Here is a 27,745-nt window from a genome sequence, read left to right as displayed (position 1 = left end):
TGCAAGTCATGCAATTCAAAGCACATGTTAATTTACTATCCTGAAGAGACTGTTTTACACATTCTGTTTATATAGCAAGACAATAATGTTATCTCACTTTTTTTTAGTTTTGAACATCACAAATTTGCAGAATAGTCTGAGTTGGTGGAGATGCACAAGTCCAACTCTTAAGTGAATGGCCCATACAGGGATTTAACCTGCAACCTTGGTGTTATTAGCACCATGCTGTAACCAAACAAAAAGGAAACCAAGTCAGGATTCTTCTTGGTCATTGCACAAATAAGCTATTTGGATTAAAGATTTATGTTCCTTTTTTTTTATTTCGGATCAGTATTCCCAAACAGCAGAGTAAATTGGAGGAGACTCTTGCCAGCAGTGACAACAAGAATGTCACTTGAAAACACTCAGTTTGTTGCAGAGGACAAGATGAAAATGGGATGTGCTCAGAAGACGTCAGTGAAATTCTCAGGGCACATCTAGGAACTGTATCTGGAACTTCTGTATGCTCACACCTACTGTGGTAGTGCATTACTGAAAAGTGCAGTTTCTTCATGGCTGTAGGCAGGTTTCAGAATGGTCTGAACAAAATGCTCACTGTCTTGGTAGATTTAATAATTATTGAGCACAGTACAAGAAGGCAGTCCATGGCAATGTTTTTTCTCTCTGCTGAGCTGCTATACGCTGATCATCTCCAAGTGATCACGCTGATCCTCTCTAACACCTCTCCATGGCTCCACAACTTCAGGAGTGGAGCTATGTGCTGTAGAGCTGTAGAATAACTTTCTGCAACTATACAAAGAGTGAGAAGGAAACTATGTGCCAAGTACTTTTAGATTAAATCATCAGATTCTTTTGTGTGTGTTACAAGCCAATGCCTTAATGCTTGATTGAAGAAAAACAGTTGTGACCCAACAAGCTGAACAGTCGCTAGAGTGACACAGATCCTAGCTTTACTGGGCCTGAACTACTCATTCAGCAGAAAGTTTGCTTGTGTATTGAACTTTGAACAGACAAAATCAATTACACTCCCTTATCTTCTCCTGTACAAGTTTTACATGAGGTTTTCTTCCCATTTTAGAACACTAGCACATACTAATTTAGAGTATGAGCAGACTAAGGAATAAAATTTACTGAATTGATTCTGCCCAAAAAAAAAAAAAAAAGAAAAAAAAAAGAATGCTCTAAGGGCTGTTTCACACACATTTTTATATATAGGATGCAATTGATACAGCCACTTTTAGAATAAAATCAATAGGCAACCCTTCATAGAACCCAAGGCAGTGTGTCACCCCAAACACTTAAAAGATGTTTGTCAGAGTACTGGTTTTCCTTGGGCTTTTTTCAGTCAAACTGAATTGAAGGCATCCAGGTGACAAAGAAGTGTAAAGAAATGGAATCTGCAAAACAAGTTGAAAGCATAAAGTACTTGTGAAGAGAAGAGGATTTGCAAGCTGCCCCTGAAGCTGAATTTTTCTACCTCCCTGAGAACATCCTGGTAGAAGTCATTTAGTCTGTGTCAAATATTCAAAGATAGCACAACTGATAAGGCTTGGTACTGACTAGAAAATAAATCAATAAGGTAAAAGAGTAATCCAGCTTCCAAGATCACTCAAAGTTATGTCTATTTGTCCAAAATTGCTATCTTATACCTGCCTATTAATAACACCAATACTTAGGGAATATTTCCCCTCTAGGACTGCACCAGCTTGTTTCTCATGCTCTAAGCAGCCACAGGATGGTGTACAGTTTCAATTTTATTCACATTTTCCTAGGCCAAATTGGATTCAATGGCCTATGTTCTGATTTAATGCCATAGGACCAGTTCTTATTCATAATAAAAATCTTTACAGTATTGTTTTAGAGACTCATGGAATTAGGAAATCAATAAACTGAACCACTTGAACAGAGTGTACTCAGCTATGAATACATGCTCAGAAGTGTTACATAAAGCTGGTAATTTCCAACAGAGAGGCTATAACCTTGTTAGGGTCTCTTGGTCATCAGAGACATTTAAAAGGGACTAAGTATAAATGAATCTTTTTGCTCTGATTTCTACTTCTTCATTGCCAGTACAATGTCATCCAATCACCCTTCATCCTGCTGTATGACTAGAATCTTTTTGTCATGAACCATTTTTAAAGTCTCCAATGACAAAAAAAGAGAGGAAAAAAAAAGTTTTCCTTCAAAGTCAAGAAGAATAAGATTGATGTCTTTTGTTCATGAATCCAACAGTTTAAATTAAAAGATCCAAAGCCCTCATGACTCCAATTAATTTTACTTTGGAGATGGGATTTTAGTATTTGACTTTCTGCAGTTATAATGAAAACTTGCCTGCATATTGAATGATTTTTCCCTTTTCTCCCACCCCCCCCTTTTTTTTCCTTTCATCATAATATTTCTGTTATTGTAATCACAAATACAGGAAATATTTCAAAAGCAGCAAGCTGAGACAGCAAGCAGATAAATAACTTAATGTTGCAAAGATGTAAGCATATGCTGAAATGTATGCATGAAGAGTCCCATGTGTAAAGTTAATTGCCTAGATTAGCACATAATGATGATGCAGCACCATAGTACACAAGTTACATGGACAAAGACTGTACTTTTCATTTTAAAAAGGTGGTGATTAGAACTTTAGGGTTTTTTCCTGTCTTAATTTAAAAGGGTGCTCCTCCTGAGCAGTCATTAACTCTGGCTATGGTCTTGCTCAGCTCTTCACCTCTCTGTAGCCTGCTGATTAGAAAGCAGGTACCCAGGGCACTTCCTCTCCTGCTGTTGGACCCCAGTTTTATGTCTCTGTTTTATTAACTGTTGCATGAAGTGATCTCCATCTAGGGCACACTTTTCACAAGGTCTCTTTCCCTCCATCTTTCTGACAGCTTATTATGACTGAAGTGGAAATGTTACATAAAACAAGCTGTTTATGGAAATCTTATTTCTGTCACATGAGCTCTATTCTGATGTGACAGGCTCTCTATCTGGCTGCAGGCATTAAATATATTAATTATGTCTGTCATTATGCAATTCCCCTCTTATCACCACTGGATTTTAAAGACCTAGTAAAATATACTCTGAACAGTAAAATCATTGCACCTTAGCACACTTCAGCGTTTATAACAATCTGACATAATAAGGATACTGTCATTGCAGAAACACCTTCCTACACCCATGTGGGTACTTGAAAATCTGTGCTTTCTCCATCCTCCTACATAAATATAGTAGCTTAAGAACTTTTATGCTGTGCCTTGATTTTAAATGATAAGAGATGTCAGGTAACATTTAAAACATGAGAGATGAAAAGGGGCAATTCAGCTTTAACTATAACAGAGCTTTCCTTTAGATGTAGCCAACTGTTCTGCTTCTGTGAAGTGGGAAAAGTGTGAGAAAATAGGAAACAGATTAAGTATTAAACTAGAAAGCATTAAGATCCTGTCTCAGGACCTCTTACTCTTGTTCTTGGATACCTAAAAAGCATAAACACCGTATGGTGACAGACTTTGATGCCAATCTATCTCCACTAACCGTAATTAAGTATTGAAGATTTCTGCAAAAGAGAACTAAACTCTGACCTGCAATGGTGGATCCAACCTTCACTAATGTATATAACACCTATTCTCAAAACATAAGACAGGTTGTGAAGTCCAAAGGAAAATATTCAATCAGGACCTTGCTAATCCTATGCTCTTGCTACCAAATTGCACGATGAAATACTGGACAAATCTAGACTGCCATTCTGGATTCTGACATCTGAGTGTTGGATTTATATGCAGGTTAAGAACTGCAGATTTTTGATAAAAGGAAAGATTCCATATAAGTTTTTGTTAGAGGAGAAAATAGCATGTATATAGAGGAAAAAATTAAATCCTGCAGGATGCCAATATTTTCTGAATCCTGGTACAAACTTGGGAGATATAATTGTCTATGTCATTCTTTTGCCCTCTTCTTAAGGTAAATATCCAAATGTTGGTGATCCATATTTAGAAAAGCCAAGGTGCGAGATTGAGTGTCTATGTGTTAACATGTTGTGCAGCACATCTGGATTGTAAAACTGTAGTCAGAGTGGCAAAACATCCTCAGTATCTAAGAACAGTAATAAAGATTGGTACCAAGCAATCCAGCAAGGCTCAAGTTAGCAGCCCTGAATCTCTTGTTCTATTTTGCTTTATTGCTTATTTGCTTTGGGACTGACACAGTTCTGGCCATTGTGAGTGACAGGAATGGCTACAGAAATCGCCTATTTTGGCAGTAGGGTTCTGCAGAAGACCAGAGTTTTGCAGTGGTGAGACACAGCATACCCTTTAACTGATACAAGAGGAAGACGAGCTTCCTCCTGAATTTTGACAGCAGCCCCTGGGAGCGGGGAGGCCTGCGGACCCCCACTCCGAGCAGGGTCACCTCTCAAGCGTCCGCCTGCGGCCGGCATCGGCTCCCGCGTCCCTCCGCCAGCCAGCCCGAGCGCCGCGGGACGGCGGAGGTGTGCGAGCGAGCGAGCGAGCGCCGTGCCGGGCGGGGGAGGACCGGCAAGGTGCCGAGCCCTTGGCCCGGGGCGGGGCTGCCGTGCGCCTTGCCCGTGCATTGGGTCTGCATTCATACATAAGTATAGCCGGGCTGGGCTCTCACACTCCTCTACCCCCCGCCCCCCAGCCCTGGAAGGGAAGGGGGAGAGAAACAAGAAGGGAGGGAGAAAAATCCCGGTGAGGTCATTCCAATGAGAGCGCAGGAGGAGAGCGGACAAGGTCGACTTTCCCGGCGGAGGCGCAGCCCTTAGGAGCGCGGAGCCGCGCACCCACCGCCGGCCCGGCACCTTGGAGAGCTCCGCCGCGCCGGGGCCGCGCTCGGGGCCGCGCCCGGGGCCGCGCTCGGGGCCGCGCTCGGGGCTGGCGCGGCGCTGCCTGCGCGGGGCCCGGCGGCGCCGGGGCCGCCCCGCCGAGCCTCGGTAGCGCCCCCGGCCGCGGATGCGCCGCTCCGCCCCGGCTGCCTGCGAAGGAAGAAAAGTTTGGGGGCGACTTAGGGCCGCGGGAGCGCCCGAGGAGCAGGAGGAGGATGCGCGGTTTCCCCGGCTGATCGGGAAGGAAGGATGACCGAGGGAGGATGTGCACCAGCAGCCAGATCATCGGGAGCCTCCTGGTGCTCTCCGTGCTGGAGATAGGGTTAGGGGTGTCCAGCGTGGCCGTGGGGGCGGTCAGTTTCAGCCTGGTCCTCACAGAGCATAAACCGCAGCTGGGAGACTCTTCTCCGGTATGGAGCGGGGTGTGTGTACGTTAGCCATTTCACTCTCTCTTTAACTCTTTATGGTGATGATCAGACCGTGCGAAGGCATCCCCTTTTCCCTTCCCTTCCCTTCCTTTCCCTCCCGCGAGTGCATGCTGCGCCGGCCGCGCCGGGTCCATTTCCGATATGCTTGGAGTACGCTCTGCGGGGCGAGGGGCAGGCACGGCGGGGACAGATGTGCGTGTGTGCTGGGCGGCGGGAGACCTCTTCTTTCTCGCTCCTTTGCGTTTTTCAGTCTTGCTGTGAGCAATTGAACTTTCTCTGAACCCCTCCTCACACCTGGGGAAGCCCGATGCTTGGCGTGAAACCCGGGCCATAGCTTACGGTCTTTAAATTGACTGCGAGTTTTGCTTTTTCAAAAAAGCAGCCCTGTCCATGATGAAGAGACTGTCAAAAGGTGCTTTAAATTAATGTCAAGGGTATGTCAGTTGAGTCCTGAGTTTTTGGAGGAAAAATAGAAAGAAGAATTGGGAAAGAAAAGGAGAAAGATGTTCTCATGTACTGGATGCCCTGAGCTTCTTGTAAAATGAACAAAAAAATTGAAAACCCAGTAATGGGTTAATAGAAGCAGCATATTCTTATCAACAGATCATTTTTCACTTCTCAAAAATAATTCTTATTTTTCCAGTTTGAGATATACATGTTTCTAGGAAGAATTTTCCTCCAAATGGTTATTTATATTTATGAAAGAATAGGAAATGTTGAATATTCAGTCTAAACATGAGTGGGCATTTTTGAAGTCCAAAGCTGGTTTTGGCCAGCTTGTATTGTACAGCAGTATTTTCTAAAAGAATTGTTTGCTTAGCTTCAGATAACATGATAAAACACTCTTGATTATTCACCAGCATTACCTCCTCTAATTTATAGTTTAATTCAGACAAAGTGCTTCATGTAATATTCTCCCTGTCAATAATTATTAATTATTGACAACAGTGATAAATATTTTTGGCAGTATATAAGCACACATATAATTCTGCACTGCAGAACAGGTAGGTGAGAAATGAAAATGAAGACTAGATCAGACAGGTAATGACATTACCAGGCCAACAGGTAATGATATTATCAAAATCACTTCAAAAAGGGAGGTTTCTGATCATTGTAAATGAAGAAAAAAATTACTTAAAACCACATGTCTATCTGAAGATTTAATGGCAAAGATCAATTTCCTGGGTTTCACTGAGGTCAAAGAGCTTTGATCAGCCAGTGAGATCAGTATTTTATGCAGTGATTGCATTTTGTGACAATGCTATCACAGCTGATATCATTTCATGATGATGCACATTTCCTGCATAACTGCCTCATTCATGTTTATGCTGTTACCCCAGAGTTTGTAGTAGGCATAGAGTAAGAATCTGTTGTTAGATGTTGGCTTCCAAGGACATTTTAATCATAGTAAGAGATAGATACAGTGTAAAAGGGTGTAAGCGAGTATAGAGAAAAAACAAACCAAAACTGAGTGGTATAACAGGTGGTTGTCTTAACACACCAGCAGTCTGGCTGATTTAGGGCTGTTCATAGGTAGAGTTTTAGAGAGCAATAAGACCGAGAACAGCGAAAAGGTTTTGCAGATATTTATAGGAAATTATTCCCATATGTGAGTGCAGAAGCAGGGAAGGTAACCCAAAGGGACTTGTTTGCAAATGTAACAAGTGCACAAAGGATGCCCACAACCAGAGCCAGCAGAGGCAGACATCGGGTTCTGGGAACTGAGCAAAAACTGCAGGTTGAATAGGCAGAGAGAGGCCTCAAAGAAAAAGCAGAGTGGAAGAAGGAACCTCATGCTTCATGTAGCAGAGGAAATTACAAAATCAAAGTGACGTGTAGAGTTGGGTGACATGTTTCTAAAGGCTGACTTACTTTTCATTGAGCTAAAGATCTGTAGTCTAAATTGTCATCATTATACCACTCTCGTTGCACTACTCTAGCAGTTCAAACTGTTAGGTTGCATTCTTCTGACTAGGGACTAGTAGGTGAGGCAGGCAGGCCAAGAAAGGGGCCAGAGATTTGCTGTTCTCCAGGGATACTTGGGCCATGGGTAACTACTTTCAAATTTAAACAAGTGACAAAGGTTTGTTTGGACAATCCTCAGGACTGTCCTGCTGCAGCAGTGGCATAAGCCTCCTTTCTGCTCACTGTGGCTTACACTGGGCTCGTGTTGCTGGTATTAAAGGATATGTCTTGCATAAAATATGTTATTTTTTTTCCAATTCACACCCTTGAATCAGGGTTTTCCTTTGAGAAGTGAACACTAAGGAACAGAAAAGGACATTAAAGAAAAACTAATTCTTTGACATGTTAGATACAAAACGCTTAAGTTGAACAGTGTCATTCCTCCTGTTGCAATTTACTTGGAAATGCACAGAAAACCTTTGACCCTGTTCTATCCTTTTATGTGGGTGGAACTCAGCAGAGACCCAAGTTCATAAGGAAGTAGATGAAGATAGCATCACCATGGAAACCTTAACCTGAATTTCTAAAATTTGGGCATCTTAAAAATCATGCACATTCTATCTTCTATACTTGCCTCCCTGTGATGGTTTACACTTGACAAACGTTAGCTTTTCTATTAAAAGAGTTGTTCTTATTGTTCACTGCTTCCATTCAGACAGATTATTTACTAACATACCTAATTTTAACCATGTGAATTCCATCCATAGCATTATGGATACAAGTGAAGTTAAGCATGGGCTGAAGTACCCTGATCATTGCATGCCCTGTGTTATTTATAAGCAAGCCAGGAAAAATAGAGTATACCAGAATGAAGAAATTGAAAGCCTAGGCAATATCTGTATCCAAAAATACATAAAAATGGTAAAAAGAAGTTTCAAATCTGTTGTTCTCATTGGAGCTGAATTGGATTGAGATAGTACAAGTTGTTTAAAAAGTAGCCATAAGAAAACAACTGAAGGTGTGACTGTCTTCTCAAATTATCTGGAGCATGTGAAGACAACTAACCAGTTTACATCATCACCAATCTGTTCTTTTTAAAATAGGCCATGGCTGTTAAATTGAAAAAAATGCTAAAAACTAAAACAAGCCCACAATAAAAACAGTCCCGAATACCCTGAAGTGCACATGTTGGTGATCTCTAAATTTTCTTTCTGTTTGTTGTTTGTATTGGGATAAACTATTCTACAGGCTGTAACCAGTGTCTCCCAGATTTCTTTGTTTCCCAGAAACTGAGGGATATTTCTGAAATCCACCATTCCAATTCAGTTATATGACGTACTATAGAATAATTCAACCAATGAGAATGCTGAACCACTAACAATAACATAGCAAGAATGATAGCATCCATAGCAAAGGCTTTTGCACAAACAACAAAAGTCAGAAGATAATAAACCGAAAGGTATTCACAGCTATTTTTTTTAATGGTCACATGCTTCTCCATCTATATTTAGAACACAGTGGTTTCATCACTCTCACTATGAGTAGTGAATAGATATTCACGTACACACACATACATTTCTGTAATTTATCCTCATTTATTCTGCAGTGGTGAATAAATCCTTGCTGTAAATGAGTCTCCCTCACAGAGAGAAAGAGAATGAGAGACAAAAGCCACATCTTTAGACAAATATGCCATCTATCTTCATATGCGAGAGAGATACTCGATGATTCACTTATGGCTATGCCCCTCAAGAGTAATAATTTCTTCCCTTATAAAGGCAAATATCTGAATGTACTTGAGAGATATGCACTTTCTGTATGTTGGTCTGTTTGCCTGTCTGTAGATAGAGGCAGAATTACTGTTTCCATGATTTGTGATTTTATCACAGGGGAAGTCTGCCTGCCAATTAAAAATTTGCATTTGGCTACAGAAATTTGTTCCAAGTTGGCACTTGAAATATTTGATTTAAATTACTTTAATTTTTTTGAACCAAGATTTGAAGGAAAAGTGTCAGTCTGTATGGACTTTCCCAGAGCAACAAAACCTTTTTAGACTGTTAAATCAATGTTGGTGGCCTGAAATTTTAAACCACTAGATTTTACATCTAGATTTTACTGTTGCCAAGTTTCCTTTGGAAAGAACAGTCAAATTTTTTTTTTCAAAAACAGCACTAAAAAAAAAAATCACATTATTATTTAGCATGCAGACAAAATGCAGATGTGATCCTACTTTATTTTAACATATGCATTGCATTTTCATCAAACTGACCATATTTCTGTCTGGCTCCCACTCGTGATGAAATTAATCACAGGACTTTCAGTGAGCTCAGTAGAAGCTGGAAAGAGTTCTGTACCTATAGATAGGGAAGGGCATATCAAGGGTGGAAGTTTCTTGCCTTGCATGGAGCCAGGACAATTCACTGAATTCAGCTGAAGTCTTTCAGGAGGGTTTTTTGTGATTTGGAGACTCCAGAGGCACATACAAACCTGGAAGAAGTTCCATGTAACTCCTGAGTTGTATTTAGTGGATCTGTTGTATATAGACTGACTTAAGCATATGCTTAAATGTTTTACTACTATAAGACTGTAGTTCACCTGCAGGGAAGAATCTGTCATTTATTACTTTTTTGAGATGTAAGCAGTCACACTGTAAACCAAATGCTTGATACAGAACAAAAAAACAAAAAGTATTATTTGTATTTGTTATTCTGATAGGCTCTAAACAAACAAAAAGTAAACATTATTATTTTGTGCTGATAATTTAAGGGTTTTTAGAGATGGATGGAGGTTTTTTGAATCACCAACGTCAGATTCAGAAACACACTTCCTAATTTCCTTGATTGTTTCTAAAAACCATTCCCCATTTTTAAAGCACGTCTGTAGGTCTATAATCAGATGAGTGGAAACACTAATCACAGGGACTGGGATAGAATTTAAACTGCTTGAATATGGCTTGAATCAGTGGGAAGGGCAGCAGCACATGATCTGATAAGACCCAATAGCACAATGCCAGACAAGGTATTGGCTCAGATTAGACATGATTTAACACTATGCCTCAGTTATAACTAAGCCTCCCCTCTCAGCATAACAGATTTGGTGAGACACAAGGTTGGGTTTCGGCAATGCTGCTGCTTCTGGTTCTGTGTCTGGATGCATTTCAGCCAGCTAGACATTGCTGTCCCCACCATCACTTGCATGGGACAATAACCTCATTAGAAGTTTCCATCCCTCTTTTGCAAAAGATTATTGGCATACCTGATACCTAGGCATACCTGGTAATAGGTATACCTGGTACCTAGGCTTGATCTTCTTGCCTGCTGTAATTTTTATTTAGTTTGATGTCTTTGTTTTTATTAGTAGATTCTGTGCCCTTTATGTCTGTGCTAAGAACATTTAATCCTTGTTCTGAAATACTCCTCTGAATAAGAGTTACAGTTAGAGATATCTGCTTAGTTCATCCATTAGGGATTTCAGCTTTTTTCTCATTTGGATGGAGTTGAAACAACATTGTTAAATAGAATCTTTCTTTCTTTACATTACTAATTTCAAATTCCTGGTTATTGTCCTGAAAGTCACATGCTTATGCAGCTTTAGTGTAAAAACACAGAATTTTCTAGTTTACTACCTGACAACGGTAGTTAAAAGTGAAGTTGTTAATTCTGTCTTGATGGTTTAGTCTTCCAAGCAGAGTGTCATTTGACTAGGTATGATACACTTGCTTTTTCACTGTGCTACATTCCATTTTGGAATAATTTCCCTTCATCTGTTTCATCAGATACATATGGTTGACCTACAGAGGACTTCCCATACAGTCTATACAGTTTAGCTGTCTTTTTTGTCATCAACAATGACTAGGGATCAAGCTGTCCTTATATTCAACAGGTTTTGTCTACTATTTTGTTCAGCCTGTGTCCAGGAAATTTTTCTATGAGCAGTTTTCATTTTCTCAAGGGAATTACACTCACCATTGCTTTTGCCTTTTGAAAACATAAGACAGAAAGGTTTCTTAGCTTCAAGATATAAAATAAAAATAGTTCCTTTTCTTCTGCCTGATGGAAAAAACCAAATCTTTGGCTTCCTGCAGATTAACTAAAACTGAATCTTTTTCAGACTACCAGGGACAAAGTACCCGTTTTCCAGAAGGAAGTGAAAGAAGCCAAGTCTTTTGTTCCAGAAAATATGAAATAGGGATAGATCCAAACCACAGAACTTGAATATAAATTGAGACTTTAGCCTTCTTACCAAAATTTATGGGGTTTTGGATCTGAGGTTTTGTTTCAAGGCAATATTCAATATAAAGTAAATTAAAGCAGTCTCAAAATAAACATTTTTCTTTTCTGGGAGGTCTTCGGGGTTCTTTTCCAAAGTTGAACAGACAAAAAGAGAAATTTTCCAATATGCATATGGAACATCAGCAGGTAAAGCTGCAGCACGAATGACAAAAATGCCACAGAGAGACAGACACTACTGCATCACCTTGCAATGACACTGGTGCTATCAGAGCCACTCTGACTTTGGTGGGTCCATGGTAAATCATCACTGAAAGTGGGATTGAGGCACTCAGTCTCTAAGTAGCTTTTGTGCTTTGTAGTATCTTTGGATATTTTACCATTCGCCCAAGAGGAATTATGCCCTTGTCTATTACTTGATGGTACATTTGCATAAACTCATAGAATCACAGAGTCATACAATAAGGATTGGAAGGGACCTTAAAGATCATCTAGTCCAAACTGTCCCTGCCATGGGCAGGAACACCTCCTACTAGACCAGGTTGCTTAAGGCCTTGTATAACTTGGCCTTGAACATTGCCAGGGTTTGGTCAACCACAGCCTCTCTGGGCAACCTGTTCCAGTGCCTCATCATCCTCACAGTAATGAATCTCTTCCTAATATCTAGCCTAAATTTCTCCTCTTCCAGTTATCTCTTTACTCCTTGCCCTGTAACTACAGTTCCTGATGCAGAGTCCCTCTCCAGCTTCCCAGATATTGGAAGGTTGCTATGAGGTCTCCACACAAACCCAGTGATACTTGTGGGTCCCTTCCAGCTCAGAATAATATGTGAATCTCTGAACTTTCTCTTCTTCCAGGTTGAACAGCCCAAACTTTCTCCACCTAACTCCTTAGGGGAGGTGCTCCTGCCCTCTCACCAACTTCCTGGCCCTTCTCTGGACTTACACCAGCAGTTTCAATACAAGTCTTCTCTGCTAGTCTTGACGCAAAACATACGTCCTGTACATGTGTGTATAGGAGGTATGAATAAGTCTGTAACCAAAAGTAACCCTATAGTCAATAGGGTCTGCGTGAAATTGGTGATCCGTGTAGGTTTTTAAGCGAGCCTTCCAACAATGAGACATCTATTTTAAAAAGTTCCAGCTGAAGTTCCCTCTCGGGCTTCCAGGAAATTTTGTAGGGCTTATTAGCTTAGCTTATCTTTAATGAAATGCTTTAGCCTTATTCTCTGCATAAGTTGTGAACACTTCAACAACAGAGCATTCTTTACAAGAAGCTTATCTTCTGTGATTTATTCCTTTTCCACTCCTGATTTACTGTATTTTTAGTATAAGTCTGTTTGCCTAACTTACCTCAGGTAAGTTTTGTGACATGGTTAGAAAATATATAGTTAGAAAATATAACTACATTTAAAAGTCCATGAGATTGGCTGGTAAAAATTTATTAAGGATGATCAATCATCAAGTAGAAAGGAGCAAGTCCCCACCATGACAGTATTAGTTAGTCAAGGGTAAACTGTAGTCCAGAGTAGCTCAACAGTTACAAACCAAGTTTTACTGTTAAAACACATAGACATGAAGTCCTTCAGAATAGGCAAGAACAGATAGAGAGAGTGTCAAGACAACAGAGTCCCTGATGGCTGCATTCCAGTTGGCAGTATTATGAAATAGAAAATTCTAAGTAAAAGACACTTTCAATCTGATTTTTACTTCATCCTTTTTCTGGTACAAAGGGCCAGTGTAGTTTCTCTCATCCACTTTTCACTACTGCTGATCACAACACTGACACATCAAAAATTTTGTAGGAAATTCCTACAGCACCACAACAAAAAGAACCCCAAAACCAAGCAAACAACAAAAAAAAAACCCAAAAAATACACCAAAAGAAAAAAAATTTTTAAGTCACTATGCTCTCAAAAAGCAGAGAATAGAGTCAATCACATAATATCTCACTGAAATCCTAACTGTTCTAGATGTCTCCACATTGGAAAGCTTGGCCAAAGAAATTCTGCATGAATAGTGTTCCTGAGCCATGGGTGTTACTAATACTCTCTTCATAGAGCAGGTTTCCACTGTTTCCAGTGAATCAGCCTTAGAAGAGAGTCATGAACTTGGCTCAGAAATTTCAAAGTTTTGCATGAGGTATAATAGCCTGACCTTGTGCCACAAAGCCTGACCTTGTGCCACAAAGCCATCCGTTGGTTTTAATTGCAAAATGCATGCTGGCATAAGTAAATATCCATACTAGGTTTTGGGCAATGCTCTTCTCCATGAATGTAATACACTGTCATCTTAAAAAAAGCCAACCTACATAACATTAATCCTTTGCTACTGCCTGAATACTTTTCTTCCAAGGTTTTTTAACATATTCAGGCACTTGAGTGCATTCGGTTTCACAACTTATTTATCTCATATCCATACGGATTATAAAACGGGTTCCCCAGGACCTTCAGCATGACCTCAGGATTAAACAGAAGAATTTGGAGGAAGCATGAATATGCAATTCATCTGAATTAGAATACAAAGAACTCTTTTAGCTCTTTAACTGTGGAACATGTTATTCCTTGCCTATATCTACAAACATTGTAGATGTAGAGAGAGAAAATACCTACAGAGTATACATGACATGACACGATATTATCATAAAATTGTAGAATTTCTCAACTTTTAAGGGACCCAAAAAGATCACCAAGTCCAACTCCATGCTTCTTGCAGGACTACCTAATACTAAATCATAAGACTAATAGCAGCATCCAGAGTGCTCCTTGACCTCTGACAGTCTTGGTGCCATGATCCCTTTCCTGAGGAGCCTGTTCCAGTGGCTGACCACCCTTGCAGTGAAGAACCTTCCTCTGATGAAATTTAATTCCATTTCCTTGGGATCACTGATCATCCAACAGAGATCAGCACCTCTCCCTCCGCTGCCTGCCTTGAGAAAGGTCTAGACTGTGCAGAGGTAACCCCTCAGCCTTCTCTTCTTCAGTCTGATCAAACAAAGTGACCTCAGCTGCTCCTCATAAGTCTTGCCCTTAAGGCCTTTCACCATCTTGGCCATCCTCCTCTGGACACACTTTAAAAGTTTGATGCTTTTCTCATACTGAGGCATCCATCTCAGCACACAATTCTCAAGAAGGAGCTGCACCAGAGCAGAATAGAGCAGGACAATCACTTCCCTCCACCAGCTGGTGATGCTGTTCTTGATGTACCCCAGGGCATGGTTGGTCTTTTTTGCTGCCAGGGCACTGCTGACTCACATTCAATTTGTCATCAAGCCAGACACCCAGATCTCTTTTCCTGTGCCTGCTTTCCAATCTATTGACCCCCAGTATTTATGTATAACCAGGATTACACTGTCCTAGGTGCAGAATCCAGCACTTGGCTCTTGTTACATTTCACATGATTGGTAATTACCCAGCTCTCGGGTCTATTCATATCTCTCTGTAAGGCTTCTCTACACTTAACAGTCCATGGTGTCTCCTAGTCTAGTACCATTAGAAAACTTAATGTACATTTAGCTACTGCATCCGGATCTTTACTCCAGGTAGTCAAGTGCTTTAAATGAAATAGTCGTCCCTTGTTTTGAAAAGCTGGTACATTAGGGCTCATAGATTAGCTTCATTGACTCCAACTGGAGCAGAATTAAAGCATTCCTGAAAAAATGGGTGACCTTCTCTTTCATGCTCCTTCACCTTTAAAGGCAAATTATCAAACACAGAGGTTTTAAACTAGTTAACAAGTTAAAACTATCTATGATGATATCATCCAACACTAATTATTTTTTCTATATACAAAAATTTCCTTTCAATCCTATTGAATCACCACAGAGAGAAAATATATTATTAATCCATTTTATCAAATCTGACTGAATAGAACTTAATTACAAAGATGTCTTCAACAAATTTCATTTGAGGTTTCTGCATTTTGAGAAATACAAAACACGATGTGTGGAAATCTGAAGCGTGCCTTCAGCTGAAGGCAATCTGCAATGGCAGGATTGGGAGTAAAACCCCAAAACTTCACAGAAAGCCTGAGCGAACACTTACAAAGCAGATGTGATGAGCTGAAATCTTCTTTGCCTGTGGGAATGTGCAGAAGGGACACTGCTCCTTGGTGATTTCCTTTGTTTTATTGTTATTCCAGGCAGTGGGTTCTAGCAGCAATTACCAGTTGTGCCTTCTGGTATGTCCTGAGCCATTCAGCACCCTGGTCCATGTGACCCAGCCCTCTCTATAATCTGATTGGTATTAAATTCACATCCCATGCTTAGTATAAAAGTAAATAATATACATAATTTATCCACATCTATTATGAGGAGCTGTCTAACTCAGAGTAAAAAGATACCTGAAGGCTTATGCTTAGCTATGCACATAAACTACTTTAGTTAGAGGGAGATAAACTATGCGTTAAAGCAACTCCTCAACTGAAATAGTGAAGTGGCAAAATTTTAGAGTGTAAATAAGAAGCACCTGCAATATATTACACAGACATTGAATGCTTTATAGAACCTCTTAGGGGTTTGGCTTTTGGGATTTTGTGGTTTTGGGTTTTTTTAAATTTCTTATGTAACAGCCAGGTCTTTTCTGTGATTTAATTCTAAATTAGGGTCAAGCAGAGCCTTTTGCTAGAATTACCATCTCAATACAAAAATAGTGTAGAAAAATACAGTTTTAAAACTATAAAATTACTTTCCAATGGGGGAGTAGGGTTAGCTTTATTGAAAATAGGTAGCATAGATTTCTTAATAAGAGACTTTATGAGGTATCAAGAAAATCTTTTGACAGTATTACTAACACCTGGAGAAGGCCTTATTGCTTTCATACAACTACTGTAGTTCCTACCCTGATTGCTTCCCTAGGGACTATCCATTGTTTTTATCATTAAACTTTTCTGTAGGAGGAAAAAGACATCAGAGGACATCGCTGGTCCTTGACACAGGTCACTATTAAGCATTATCATTTATTTTTATCATCTGGTAGGCATTTTCTGGTTTTGCTAATTAATTTTTGCCTAATGCTTGGTGCTACAATTAGCAAATCAGTTTATGTGAGGGAATGACATTAAAAAAAAGTACAGATACCTTCATGCTCTCTCTTGCAAACTGGGCCATCAAGAGTCTGAAACATCCTTCTGCATGCCCAGAGTAGTCACACCAACAGACGTACTGATATTTACACCTGCACCCACGGACATGACTGAATGATATTCTTGCCCAGAGTTCCACTGTCTTGAAGACAACGATCCATATGTGATCCTTCAGTGGTTCAGATGGTAGGATCAGGGCATTAAGTCCCAATGCTATGCTTAGAAGTAGATGATTTGGATCACTGACTAGTACCTTGCTAAACTCTTCTGAGAGAAAAATAAAACAGTAAAAAGGCGTTTTTGTGCTTGCAACACTGGGGATTTTTTTCCAACTTGTTTACCTAAGCAGATTAAAATTCATATTTCTTTATTTTTTCGTGACTTATGGTCACTAGGACTTCTCATTCCAGTTTTTTTTCTGGTAAGAGTGTTTATGGTTGAGTTACAACCTCCTGAAACATAAGGTTTGTGACAAAAATGCTGACATTGCCTGAACTGTGGCCACCACCACAGCAATACAATGGGATTTGAACCACGTACCTAAAATGATGAAATAATTGTTTTGTTTCTTGTTTTTCACAGTTCCTGCTTTGCGGTGTATGCGGAATATTGTGCGCCAAAAAAAAATCTGGACTTGTTGTAAGTTTTTCCACTGCACCTTTTAAACACATAAGTATTTAAAAGGCTTACTTATCTAATTTGAACTGTTTACTGGGGGCTTTCTGAATGCAAGGCTTTTTGATAAACAATTAGAAAAATTACAAGTTGGCAATCTAAAAAAAGCAATCAGCACTTTGGAACAGTCACAAAAAACAAGGCAGTTTTGAAATGGCCTATGTAGGTCATGCTATTTAAGCCATACATTTAAGCCCTATTTATCTGTATCTGGATAAACTTTGATCAGAAATCACTTGACATAGATTTATGTCAAGTCAATAAATGCTTCTCAATAATGTCACTTGACTGTATCTTTTCTCCTTCAAAAACCAGCACTGGGTTGCCATCTCAATAAGGCTGCTGACCAAGTTTGTTTCTACATATCATAGCTGTTAAGTGTTTAGCAAGTTTGTTTAGCAATCTGAAACATATGTATGTAAGTTTTAAAGTGCTGGAAGATGTCTCTTCAGGTACAGTAATTTTCTGACTGCAGCAAAATGGTGTTATTACTCAACAAGTCACAGAAGAACTCTGTGTTAAAGACATGATCTTATTTTAAGTGATAATGCCAGTCCTAATTTTCTGTCAGCTAGATTATTCTGCCACATACAGATGGAAGTCACATAAAACAAACATAAGTGTGGTGAGAATCAAAAGCTCTTTCCATTTTTTTTTTTTAATATCAATCCTAAACTCTGTTAAAATGACAGTCTCATTTCTTAAAACATGTGTACCATAGCCAGTTTCCAAAAGCCATCTGTTCTGGAGGTCTCATGTAATAGTCATGTGCCAGTGTACTGCAAAATACATCCTCAATGCCACATTCCTAAGGAAATTGTCATCCTAGTTGTGTACAGAACTAGTCTGTAAGGCTCCATAAATTTCTACCACCACAGTAGATAGGTAAATATACAACGCCATATCGAGAAATGTTAAATGCCCATCTAGATCACCTTTTGACAGGTCAGCAGTATCAAGGGAAGTGAATAAGACAATCATTTAACACTGTCTCCATAAGGTCTTTTGCTCCTGAATCATTTGAGGTTAATGCACATCCTGAATCAGTGCAACATCTTTGTGACTAAAAGCAATAGGAGGTCTTTAAAAATGTCTCATTGATTGCAGCCTGTTTGACAGATTTCTAAAATTCCCAGGAACATTTTAGTCAAGGTAAAATCAACCAAACTGAACCACCAACCATATAGTCACCAAACTGACCTTCTGCAAAGCAGCATCACAGATTTCTTTGTTGTTTCTTTTGGTTCTTTGACCAGCACATTCACCTTGAACACTTTCAAAGACCCCACAAAAGCTGCAGAAAGCCTTCAATCTGCTGACTGAATAAATTATAACTGAGCAGGAGGCACAGTCAGAATGCACACAAAGCAAGAGAGATTCACTACAAATACATGAGGCATTCACTCCTGCAGCAGGGTGATAAACTGCACAATAGAAAATTACGATGCCTTCTGTCATGTTACTGTTTTGCATGAACAGCTGGAAATCAGTTTTGTGTCCTAGCAGCCCTTCCATCGAATAGGTTTTAACTTTACCTACTCATTTTACCCAACTTTTTTTTTACACACAACATCAATCTTAACTCTTTTATACCAGAAGTTAATATATTCCCGTGGTGCAATGGGGGAGCTAAGAGAGTTAAAAACAAGGGGCTGTGCAGGGTTTTGCAGTCAATGATACTATCAAAGAATTAAACTGTGATTATCTCATATTTTATATGCATTAATCCATTTCTGAAAAATATTAATGTGACATAACCTCTCTTGTCTCTCCTGACAGATGATACTTTTTTCTGCCTGTTGCATCTGTGGACTAATAGGAGGAATCTTAAATTTTCAATTTCTTCGTGCTCTGACAAAGAAGTCATCTGCTCTCTATTCTTTGCATCTTACCTCCATGTCTCTTGCATGCATTGGAATTGGTGGTTGCACCCTTTCTTCATGGCTCACTTGTCGGCTAGCCAGCTATGAACAAAGGAGAATGTTCTCAGAAAGGGAACATTCATTGCATCACTCCCATGAAATGGCAGAAAAAGTGAGTTGTGTGTCCTCCTTTATTTGTTCTGTTTCTCCTCATATGCTACTGTATGTGTTAACGTTTACAATTGGCAAGAGATGTGTGCAGTTTTCAGTTCTATATGAGAAAGAGATTCTGGAAAATGAAATGCTGCCATTCTGTGTAAGCTTTATTATGTTGCATTATATGGAGCTATTTTTAGGTACTCTATATTTGCAGTACATCCATTTCAATGAAGTACATCCATTTTCAACATAATTCCATTGTATAGCTATTGAGGGGCTTAGCTGCTAAATATAGCACTTCCTAAATAATTGGAAGCCCTATTAATATGAGTTATCATGTCTTGTACTGTAAAAAAAGCAGAGAAAGCTTTCTGTAACCACATCATTGCATGCTTCCAGGATTTAATCAATCTCTTCCTCTCCCAAGTACTCAGCTTATAAATTAGGTTATTTAAACAGAAAAGCCACAGCTCACAAATGCAGGTGACTTAACCTAAGCATCTAAGGGCATATTTAGACACCTAAATAAACTGGTCTCATTTGCAGAACTGAGCATTTACTTCATTTTTGTATTAACAGGAATCCTACCAAGGTGTATAGGAATATAATTAGGTGCTGAAGCTGAATCTCCCAAAGCTGAGCACATAGGATCAAACCAAGTAATGGAGTGGAATTCTTGAAATAATCTCCTTGTCTTAACAGATCTGAATAATATTTGAGGACTTAAGTGTCCTCTTTAAACCAGTGCTTTGCATTTGGACTTAGTATCTATCCAATGCCTTTCATTTGAGAAATGAGCAGAAAAAAAGAACAAAAGTCAAGTGGACTGCCCACCTAAACCTCCACTTGCAAGTCTGCATTACTGTTAAGTTCAAGAGTCTGTTGGCTACTGAAACCTCTGAAGAGCAGAGCAAGGATTAGTCTGCTCAGACTGTAGAATTTTTTTCAGATTCCCTGAAAAAACATGATATAGCAGTTAAAAATGACTTGTCACTATTTGGTTTCTTAACTGAGATGAGACTTCAAGTAGAAATATAAACTGAATTAATCTTAGATGATGCTTGAAATTTGTCTTAAAAATGGAGTTTGAAATGTTTTAAAAAGATTATTTTTTAAACATGTTTTAAAAAGTTAAATAGTAGAGGTTGCAACAGTAACATAAACAGGATGATCAAATCAACAGACGAGATACATTTCTTCATCTCATTTCAAAATGAAGAAGAATTCTGATGAGCTGTTAGGCAAATATGATGGTCTTGCTGATGGAAGGCTAGATATTGACTTTCAGAGAGACTCTTGGCTCAACGAGGACAAAGATAGGAGAAAGGAAGAGAGGGAACGGAAGAAGAAACAGCTTAGAAAGGAAAAAACCTTTCAAAATAATAAAAGCCAAAACCCTATCAATTTGGGGTGAGGATGACATGGGTAACAGTAGTTCACTGCCTATCTTCTTGGCCTGTGGACCTACTGAGCTTTTTGGCACTTAATAGCAAGGACTGCCAGGTGTCCACTTATCCTGGGTGAAGGGCCACAATGTACGTGCAGAGCAACCCTACTGCACACACTCAGCAGATCTGGGATGCCCCACTGATGGCAACCTTCCTGCATGTCTGCTGTAGAGCAAGTGTGCATGTACACATGGCCTGACTTGGGACTTCTCAGACCCACAGACTGCCTGCTGCTGGCAGGATTGAGTACACTAGCTCATGGCACAAAAATTTACATTAAATTAGACCCTAATTTAGAAAACAGCTTAGACGTGTTTTATATATATGGCTGTATTGTATATTTGTACTGATATACAGTAATGTAGACATGTACTGCATGTGCATTTGTTGGTGCTATATTTATTGTATAATTGTTATATTTATATTAGAGATTGAGGGGTATTGAAATAACCGACCTGCCCAGCTGCCCGGTGATTCCCCCGACACCAGAGTTACCTCCAAGGTACGCTGAACACTAGGGAGCGACCATGTTGTTATGTCACTTCAGGAAGGGCCACCTCTATGAGGAAGTCATAGCTTCAGCTAATCAAAGTTGGCTGATGCTGTGATGTTACTCTGAGGCAGGAATGGTGCTTCCAGGTAGTGACATAACTCTACGTGGTGAACGCTGCAGTCCGGAAGTAAGTTGAGTATTTAAAATATTCACCCTAGTTACAGGCATCCAAATACTCTTATTTGGATGTAGCCACCATTGATTCACTCTGCTTCTAATCTGTGTGCTCCTTCATTCCCTAAATTCAGCACCTTTTTTTTTAATTAACTTTTTTTTAGATAGAAATATTGGGGAAAATAAATGGGTGTTGATATTTTCCAAAACTATGGTGATATTCAAATAGCTGATGTCTGCAGACAATTAAAGTGATGATGCTTACAAAAGGAAACTCATGAGTAGCCTTCTGACAGGTCATTGCTATCAAAATATATTGATAGTTAGAATTTGGTATTCTTGGTCTCTTTGGCCTTGGTATTTTTGGTTTCTTTCCCAGCTGACAGATACCTTCAGTGTAGATCCAACAAAGCCTTTGGGCACTTACAAATAAGAAATTACAGTGCCAGACAATCCCCAAACTGGGATCCATATTCCAGTGTTAGGCATGCATGTTCCTCTTCAATATATGAGGAGAATAAGGCACAATACCAAAACATCCAACATCATCAGCTGCAAATGGAGACCTGGGTGGTAGAAATCACTCAAAATTAGTTTCACATCTGATTTTCTCTGAAGCTTATGCTTGATTCAGGAGTATTAATTGGCAAGGCTACTTGGTTTGGTGACACTGTAGAGAAGAATAGAACATCCCTTCTTTCTAAAACTGTAAAGAGAACAATTAAGTCCTGTGATTTGCTTTAAAATGTAGCTGGTAAACTGAGAAAGGAGGCATTGGTGCTTTTTAACTTTATGTTACCATGAATTCTGGTCTCTGCTTGCCAAATATTGTGGACTAAAAGAAGAGAGAGACTGAGTAAGACTAGTAATAAAGACCAGGTTGAATAATTTTCTTCTCTTTACCACAAATCTCAGCTACTATGCTATAGAGTTGGGTTCTTTCTTTCTGTCTTTTTCTCTCCCTCTCTCTGTCTAGCCCAATGAATGTTGCTTCACTTTTTTACAGAAGCTTCCACAGGAAGGGGGACAAACAAATCCCTTTTATTTCACGTTTTCTCCAAGTGTACCTAGGAGGAAGAAGAGGTGAATTTAATCTTTCCATGCAGAGAAGAGCCTCTGGTCATCATGCAGCTATTTTAGAACTAGTCCAACACTGGCACCTTCACCTCATCTACTTGAATTTTAGAAATACTCCAAGCTGCATTTTTACCTGTATCCATTCCTCTTGCCATAGCTGAATGTTCTCTGTCATTGGACATAAGCAGCAGATCACTTATTTCTGCACCCAGATTCAATCTGGTACGAAATAGGCCTGGGTTTGCCCAGAATAAGGTAGTTCCAACCATAAACTCAGTGTGGCTTTGCAGGCTTGGAGATCAGGGAAGTGTTTAATTAATGTAGCCATCTCTATGCTTAGACAGCTGCTAAGGGGGTATTGTTTGCATTTCAATTTGAGAATTAGAAAATCTATCTCTGAGCAAATCTTGGTTCAGGTGCTTTAGGATTCTGACTCATGAGCTGGTCAGCTCACTCTGGGATGACTCACCTGCCACTGGAGAAGCAATCCCTGAACTGCTAAAAATTGTAGACTGGCATAATGAAGGAAAACTAAAATCAGACCCATCCCAAGGGAAAACAAGTACTTAAAACCCTTAGATCCTATTTGGATCTAGATCTACTTCCCAAATGTCTATTTCAGCAGGCATTGACTGGCATCTGTTTGTAGCATGTCAGCGCAGACAGAGGTTTGAATGGAAACAGACTTAACTACCATTTCATTCTTTTGTAGATCAGCACACAAGCTTGAGTTGATGCAATTTCAAAGGACAACATCACAAACTAGTACAGATGCCATCAATGCTCTATATGTGGCCTGAGTGTAATGTCCAACTCAATCACTATCAATGAATCTATCGGCTTTCAAATGTACCTAATTTATGAAGGAAAAAATATGTTTTATTTGTAAGGAGGTTTATCAAGATAAATAAAAATGTAAAGTGTTTTTGAGTGTTTGAAATTCTGAGTTTGTTCAAATTTCATCACACCCTTAGATGACTGAATTTTGTACACCTTACAATAATTCTAATTTTAATTAATGTTTTCTATTCTTGTTCTAGGAAATGACAGACAACCTAAGCAATGGTGGCCCACATCTGATTTATAATGGAAGTGTATATTAAGAAATTTTTAAAAGGTCCATGGAAGGAAGTGGTTTTAGAATTTTCTTCAGGAAAAAAAAAAAAAACAGACTCCAAGAAATTAAGAAAATGAAACAATCATAGCTTTTATGGCTCAAATGTCACAACTGCAGACCAGCACAGTTGCAATTCCCTTTTAGAACCATGTTCAAAATTTGTCTCCTAAACATTTTGCAGATATACAATATTTATTCACTTCCTGGCTACTCTCTTTCAGTTTTGTCCGAATAATCTTTCTGAATTGTGATAGTATTTCAAATAGACTTTGCAAGACTCTTATTCTCATGAAGACTCAAAAATCAGAAAAAAACCTGAACTGCATTTAGCCCACTCAAAGGAGAAGGCAGAGGAAGAATGGCTCAGGGGAATCTTTTTCTCCTCTCCACTTAGCAGCATCTGGTTTAGTATGATGGCTTCAGATCATGGCATGGTACAGCAACACATTTGCACAGTCCCTCTCCTCACATTCTGAATGCATCCTGCCTCAGTTTTCCCAGCAGATCATATCAAAAGAGAGTGCAGACTCCTCTTCCAAAAAGCTCCCATCTCACATCCAGAGTGTAAATGAACAGTGTGCTGAAAACAACACCAATGTCTTTGTTTTGAAAGACAGAATGCTCTAAGAATGCCATAAATCAAAACCTCAATAATGCCTTGTTGTAAAGAAATTGTAAATATTTCCAATTTGTGAATGAAGTATATTTCGTAACTTGTTCATAAAAGATGACAAATAAAATGAAATCTAAACCAGAGATTTTAGAGAGATCTTTTGGTTTTTTTTTTCTTGTTAGAAATATCTTGCAAAGCTGAACTGTCATGCTTGCAGTTTAGCACAATATATTGAAAAGTTTCTAAAAGCTCAGAAAGGAAAAAAATGAAGGCTGAACAAAGTCATGGCCAAGATCAGAAGTCACTGGCAATTCTCCACACCAACAATAACGTTTGGGGGTATGTTAAAGCAGCAGGTATGCGGCTTTAACTGACCCCAAACTTTATTGCAGAACCTAGTGGTTGATACAGCCATGAAAAATGGAAGGTATAGTCTGTAGCAGAACATTTACAGCATAATATTAATATTCATATTCATATAAAATCACTCATATGTTACATAGTGGATCTATGACTTTGCAGTATTGCCCAGCACTGCAACACGAATTTCAGATGTGAGCATCACTGATAATTGGCAACATTTGGTGATTCATACTCATGTTCCCAGACAGGTATGAACAGAACTCTATTAATGTTCAAACTACGCCATAAAAAGCCCTATAAATTACATCAAATTGTTTTGTGAATCCATATGCCATAAAATAATCTTTAAATTGACTATCTTAGAATTGTTGAAGTCCATAAGGGATCTAATTACAGCACGGAGAATATCTTCACTGCAATTTAAGTCTCTCCCTTAAACTCCAAGCTAATTAGTTGGATGGCTATGCTTATGAGTTGAGAAACAGACCATCTTATAAGGCTTCTCTTCACTTACTTACTGTTCCAAAGAGCTTTTGAATTTTCTCAAAGGCCCTGGTTAACTAGTATTCATTACATACCTTAAACATTGCTAATGAGATTGTTGAGGTTCATTGAAGAATACAGACAGTGTCATAGCAAAATAACTAGATCTTAAGGTGTCTCTGCTCAAGGAGGTTTTCCCCTTTCCAGGCATCACCTTTCTTTACACTGCTTCCTTCACTATGTTATAAATTGTTTGTGCTCTTTATAGGTGCCATTGTCCCTTCAGTTTGATACACCTCTTCCTTTGCAGCAGGAAGCATGAGATAAATCTATGCCCAGTATAGGCCCTTTATGGGAGCATTTTTGCTGCAACTCTGGACACAGCCTGCCAAGGCAGGACCATGGTAGAAACGGATGCAGAGATTCACATATATCGAAAAATGCACATTGAACATACAACCTGGGGAGGTGGTTTTGTAACTTTCCTTCCCTCGTTGACTCAGAAAAAAAAACAAGGGCCTTATAAAATCAAGACTAAATTAAAATATTACTCAAAAATCCACCTTGGAACTGCCTGGCTGAGGTTCATCACAACTATAATATCATAGTTCACCAGAATCTCTTGTGAAATCTCAGGACTAGGAATGGTAGCTTCAGATCCTGGAGCAGTTTGGAGTTGCAGTTCAGAATCTGCTCAGGAATGACATGAAACTACTGTCCACAACACCACCCAGTTATTTATCACAAACACCTAATTTCCTGGCATATTAATGAGAGTATGGGATAGTGCAGGGAAATAGGTAATTCTTCTCTATCCAACTCAATAGTGCAGTACAACAGACACTTCCTCCTACTTTAGAAAGGAAAGGAGGATACATCCTCTAAGCTCACAGTGTTTGAAGCCCTGCTGTGAATTATGAAATACCACCACATCATGTCTGCTTACAGAGGTGCTTGAAGGAGAAAGAAGAGATCTGGGCCCCAAATTCAATTGATAGAGGTTTTTTCCTTCTTTTGGTGCCAAGCTTGTAAAATGTAGAAAAACTGGCTAGTCCCTACACAAATAAAAGCCTTGGAAATGCAAATCTGGAAATAAAAAGACTTGGGAACAAATGTGACAGAGTACTCCTACTTGAGACATAAAAAGAGGATCAGAATTCAGAGTAAATTACCACAATATGCGTATGTGGTAGGGGAATTCTGGGAAAAGTTTCACTGTGTTTAATGGTTTTGTTCCATAATTGCATACAGAATTCAACTGTAATGGAAACATTCTCTGTGTGTTTTTGTTACTGGCATAGATGAAAGGACACTCATTCCACTTACCCAACTGCATGAAAAACAAAACTTTCACTTTTCAGAATGCGACCAGCCAGTGTAACTACACCAATAGCTTGGAGGCTGGGCACCCAAGTCCTTTTCAATCTAAATAGGATGAAACATGTATTGCTGTTGACACAGTTGTCTGATTCATGCTGCTGTAAAATCAGATGCTGGCTTAGATTCTCTCTGAGATATTCAGCTGTTATTTACTAGGTCAAGTAACATTCTTCCTGAAGGAACTTATTTACTGAACTTTGTGCAGAGGACTTAGCTGGTAAGTCCTTGATGCATGTTATAATACCTTAGGCTATATTTTATGCTATACTTAGCATTTCACTGAACCTCAGCTGATGAGAAACACACACATTTTGAATTTACAACAATCAGCAGTGCTTATTACAAACTGTGCAGAACAGTGGGTATAATATGTTTTAAATCTGTCTTGCACAATCTTCAAAATATATTTTTTGTATTAGGACATATGAATTTCCCTTCAAATGGTCTGGAGAGGTATGAAGGACAGTGAGGCAGGCCACATTCAATAGGTAATGGATATATATCAAGGAAATTGATATACATAATCACAAATAGTCATGCTTATAGCAAAAAATTTCCCTGACAGTGTGATTTTAAAGATGCAGCAAAATGAGAGTCTCATGGTTTAAGCCATTTTTAATCCTTTCAGATCGCAGTCCTAGGCAGGTTACGGAGTTAAAAGGAACCTTTTATAATTAAATGCTTGAAAATATCTAAAAGCAGACTAGTATTAGTCTACCATATCATTGTAGATATTTCTGCATAATCTTCCTGCCTAAAATGGTTCTATCTAGTTTTCCTTTCCTTTTCAAAGTGACATCTTTAGCTTCACCGTAAATCTCCACAATCAACAATCAGTATGTACAACCAAAGCTGTTTTACATGCATCTGGAGACAGATTTTGAGGAATATTTTTAGAACTTGTACAAGGGCTAACCAGACAGAGTTGCCAGGGGGCAGGAAAAAAAACGGAAGACAATAGCAGAATATTTTTGGTAAAACATAATTTGATTGGAGTAAAGATGCTAAACCCATCGTAATTTAGTATCACCAGCCTAAGGAGCTCTAAATGACCTTGAGAAGCTTGCTTAGAAAGGCTTTTTACTCCTAATTACAACATTATGAGAATGCTACGTGGTGTTTTGAAGGGAAAAAAAGGAACTGGGTGAGATTAATCAGTAGCTGGGATTTTAGCAGAAGGTGTGTGCCTGGAGAGACTTGCTTGGCTATGAAATTGTTGTTCTGCTACAGGAAGAAGTAGCTTTGACTTGGAGCAGAAAGTCCAGAGGGCTGCACCAGGGTCTCTCTTGCCACGTCTCATCAAAACAGTCCAAGAAACACTGAAGACACATCACATACACACACCCACTTCTGCCAGAGAACCAACAATTAGCTGTGCAGAGCACCCTCACTATTGCTCTGTGGTCCCCTTAAATGAGCTCCCAGCACAT

At 39.2% G+C, this 27,745-nt stretch overlaps 1 protein-coding gene across 7 annotated transcripts; it reads left to right on the top strand.

Annotated features, from left to right (window-relative positions):
• The first annotated feature begins 4,920 nt into the window (after positions 1–4,920).
• On the top strand, positions 4,921–24,232 carry TMEM196 (transmembrane protein 196). 7 transcript variants are annotated; one of them, XM_064704447.1, is made up of 5 exons: positions 4,921–5,238; positions 17,054–17,110; positions 18,926–19,180; positions 21,044–21,117; positions 23,400–24,232. In XM_064704447.1, exons 1-5 carry the CDS (start codon positions 5,092–5,094, stop codon positions 23,404–23,406), a joined length of 540 nt encoding a protein of 179 aa, XP_064560517.1. In that variant the 5' UTR covers positions 4,921–5,091; the 3' UTR covers positions 23,407–24,232. The 7 variants fall into 7 exon arrangements, with proteins under 7 accessions (XP_064560517.1, XP_064560519.1, XP_064560518.1 ...); XM_064704445.1 differs by having other exon boundaries at positions 4,950–5,256; XM_064704449.1 differs by lacking the exon at positions 21,044–21,117 and having other exon boundaries at positions 4,929–5,238.
• Positions 24,233–27,745: the final 3,513 nt, after the last annotated feature.

The sequence above is a fragment of the Zonotrichia leucophrys genome, chromosome 2 (genome assembly GCF_028769735.1).
Source record: "Zonotrichia leucophrys gambelii isolate GWCS_2022_RI chromosome 2, RI_Zleu_2.0, whole genome shotgun sequence".
Lineage (NCBI taxonomy): Eukaryota > Metazoa > Chordata > Aves > Passeriformes > Passerellidae > Zonotrichia > Zonotrichia leucophrys.
This window is presented reverse-complemented; position numbering and strand designations above follow the sequence as displayed.

Coding starts and splice junctions, on each gene's coding strand:
- TMEM196 (XM_064704443.1), top strand. CDS start 5,092: ATGTGCACCAGCAGCCAGATCATCGGGAGCCTCCTGGTGCTCTCCGTG. Junction 5,257..17,053: donor CGGTATGGAGCGGGGTGTGT/GTACGTTAGCCA, acceptor TGTTTTTCACAG/TTCCTGCTTTGCGGTGTATG. Junction 19,181..21,043: donor CCCATGAAATGGCAGAAAAA/GTGAGTTGTGTG, acceptor TATTTATATTAG/AGATTGAGGGGTATTGAAAT.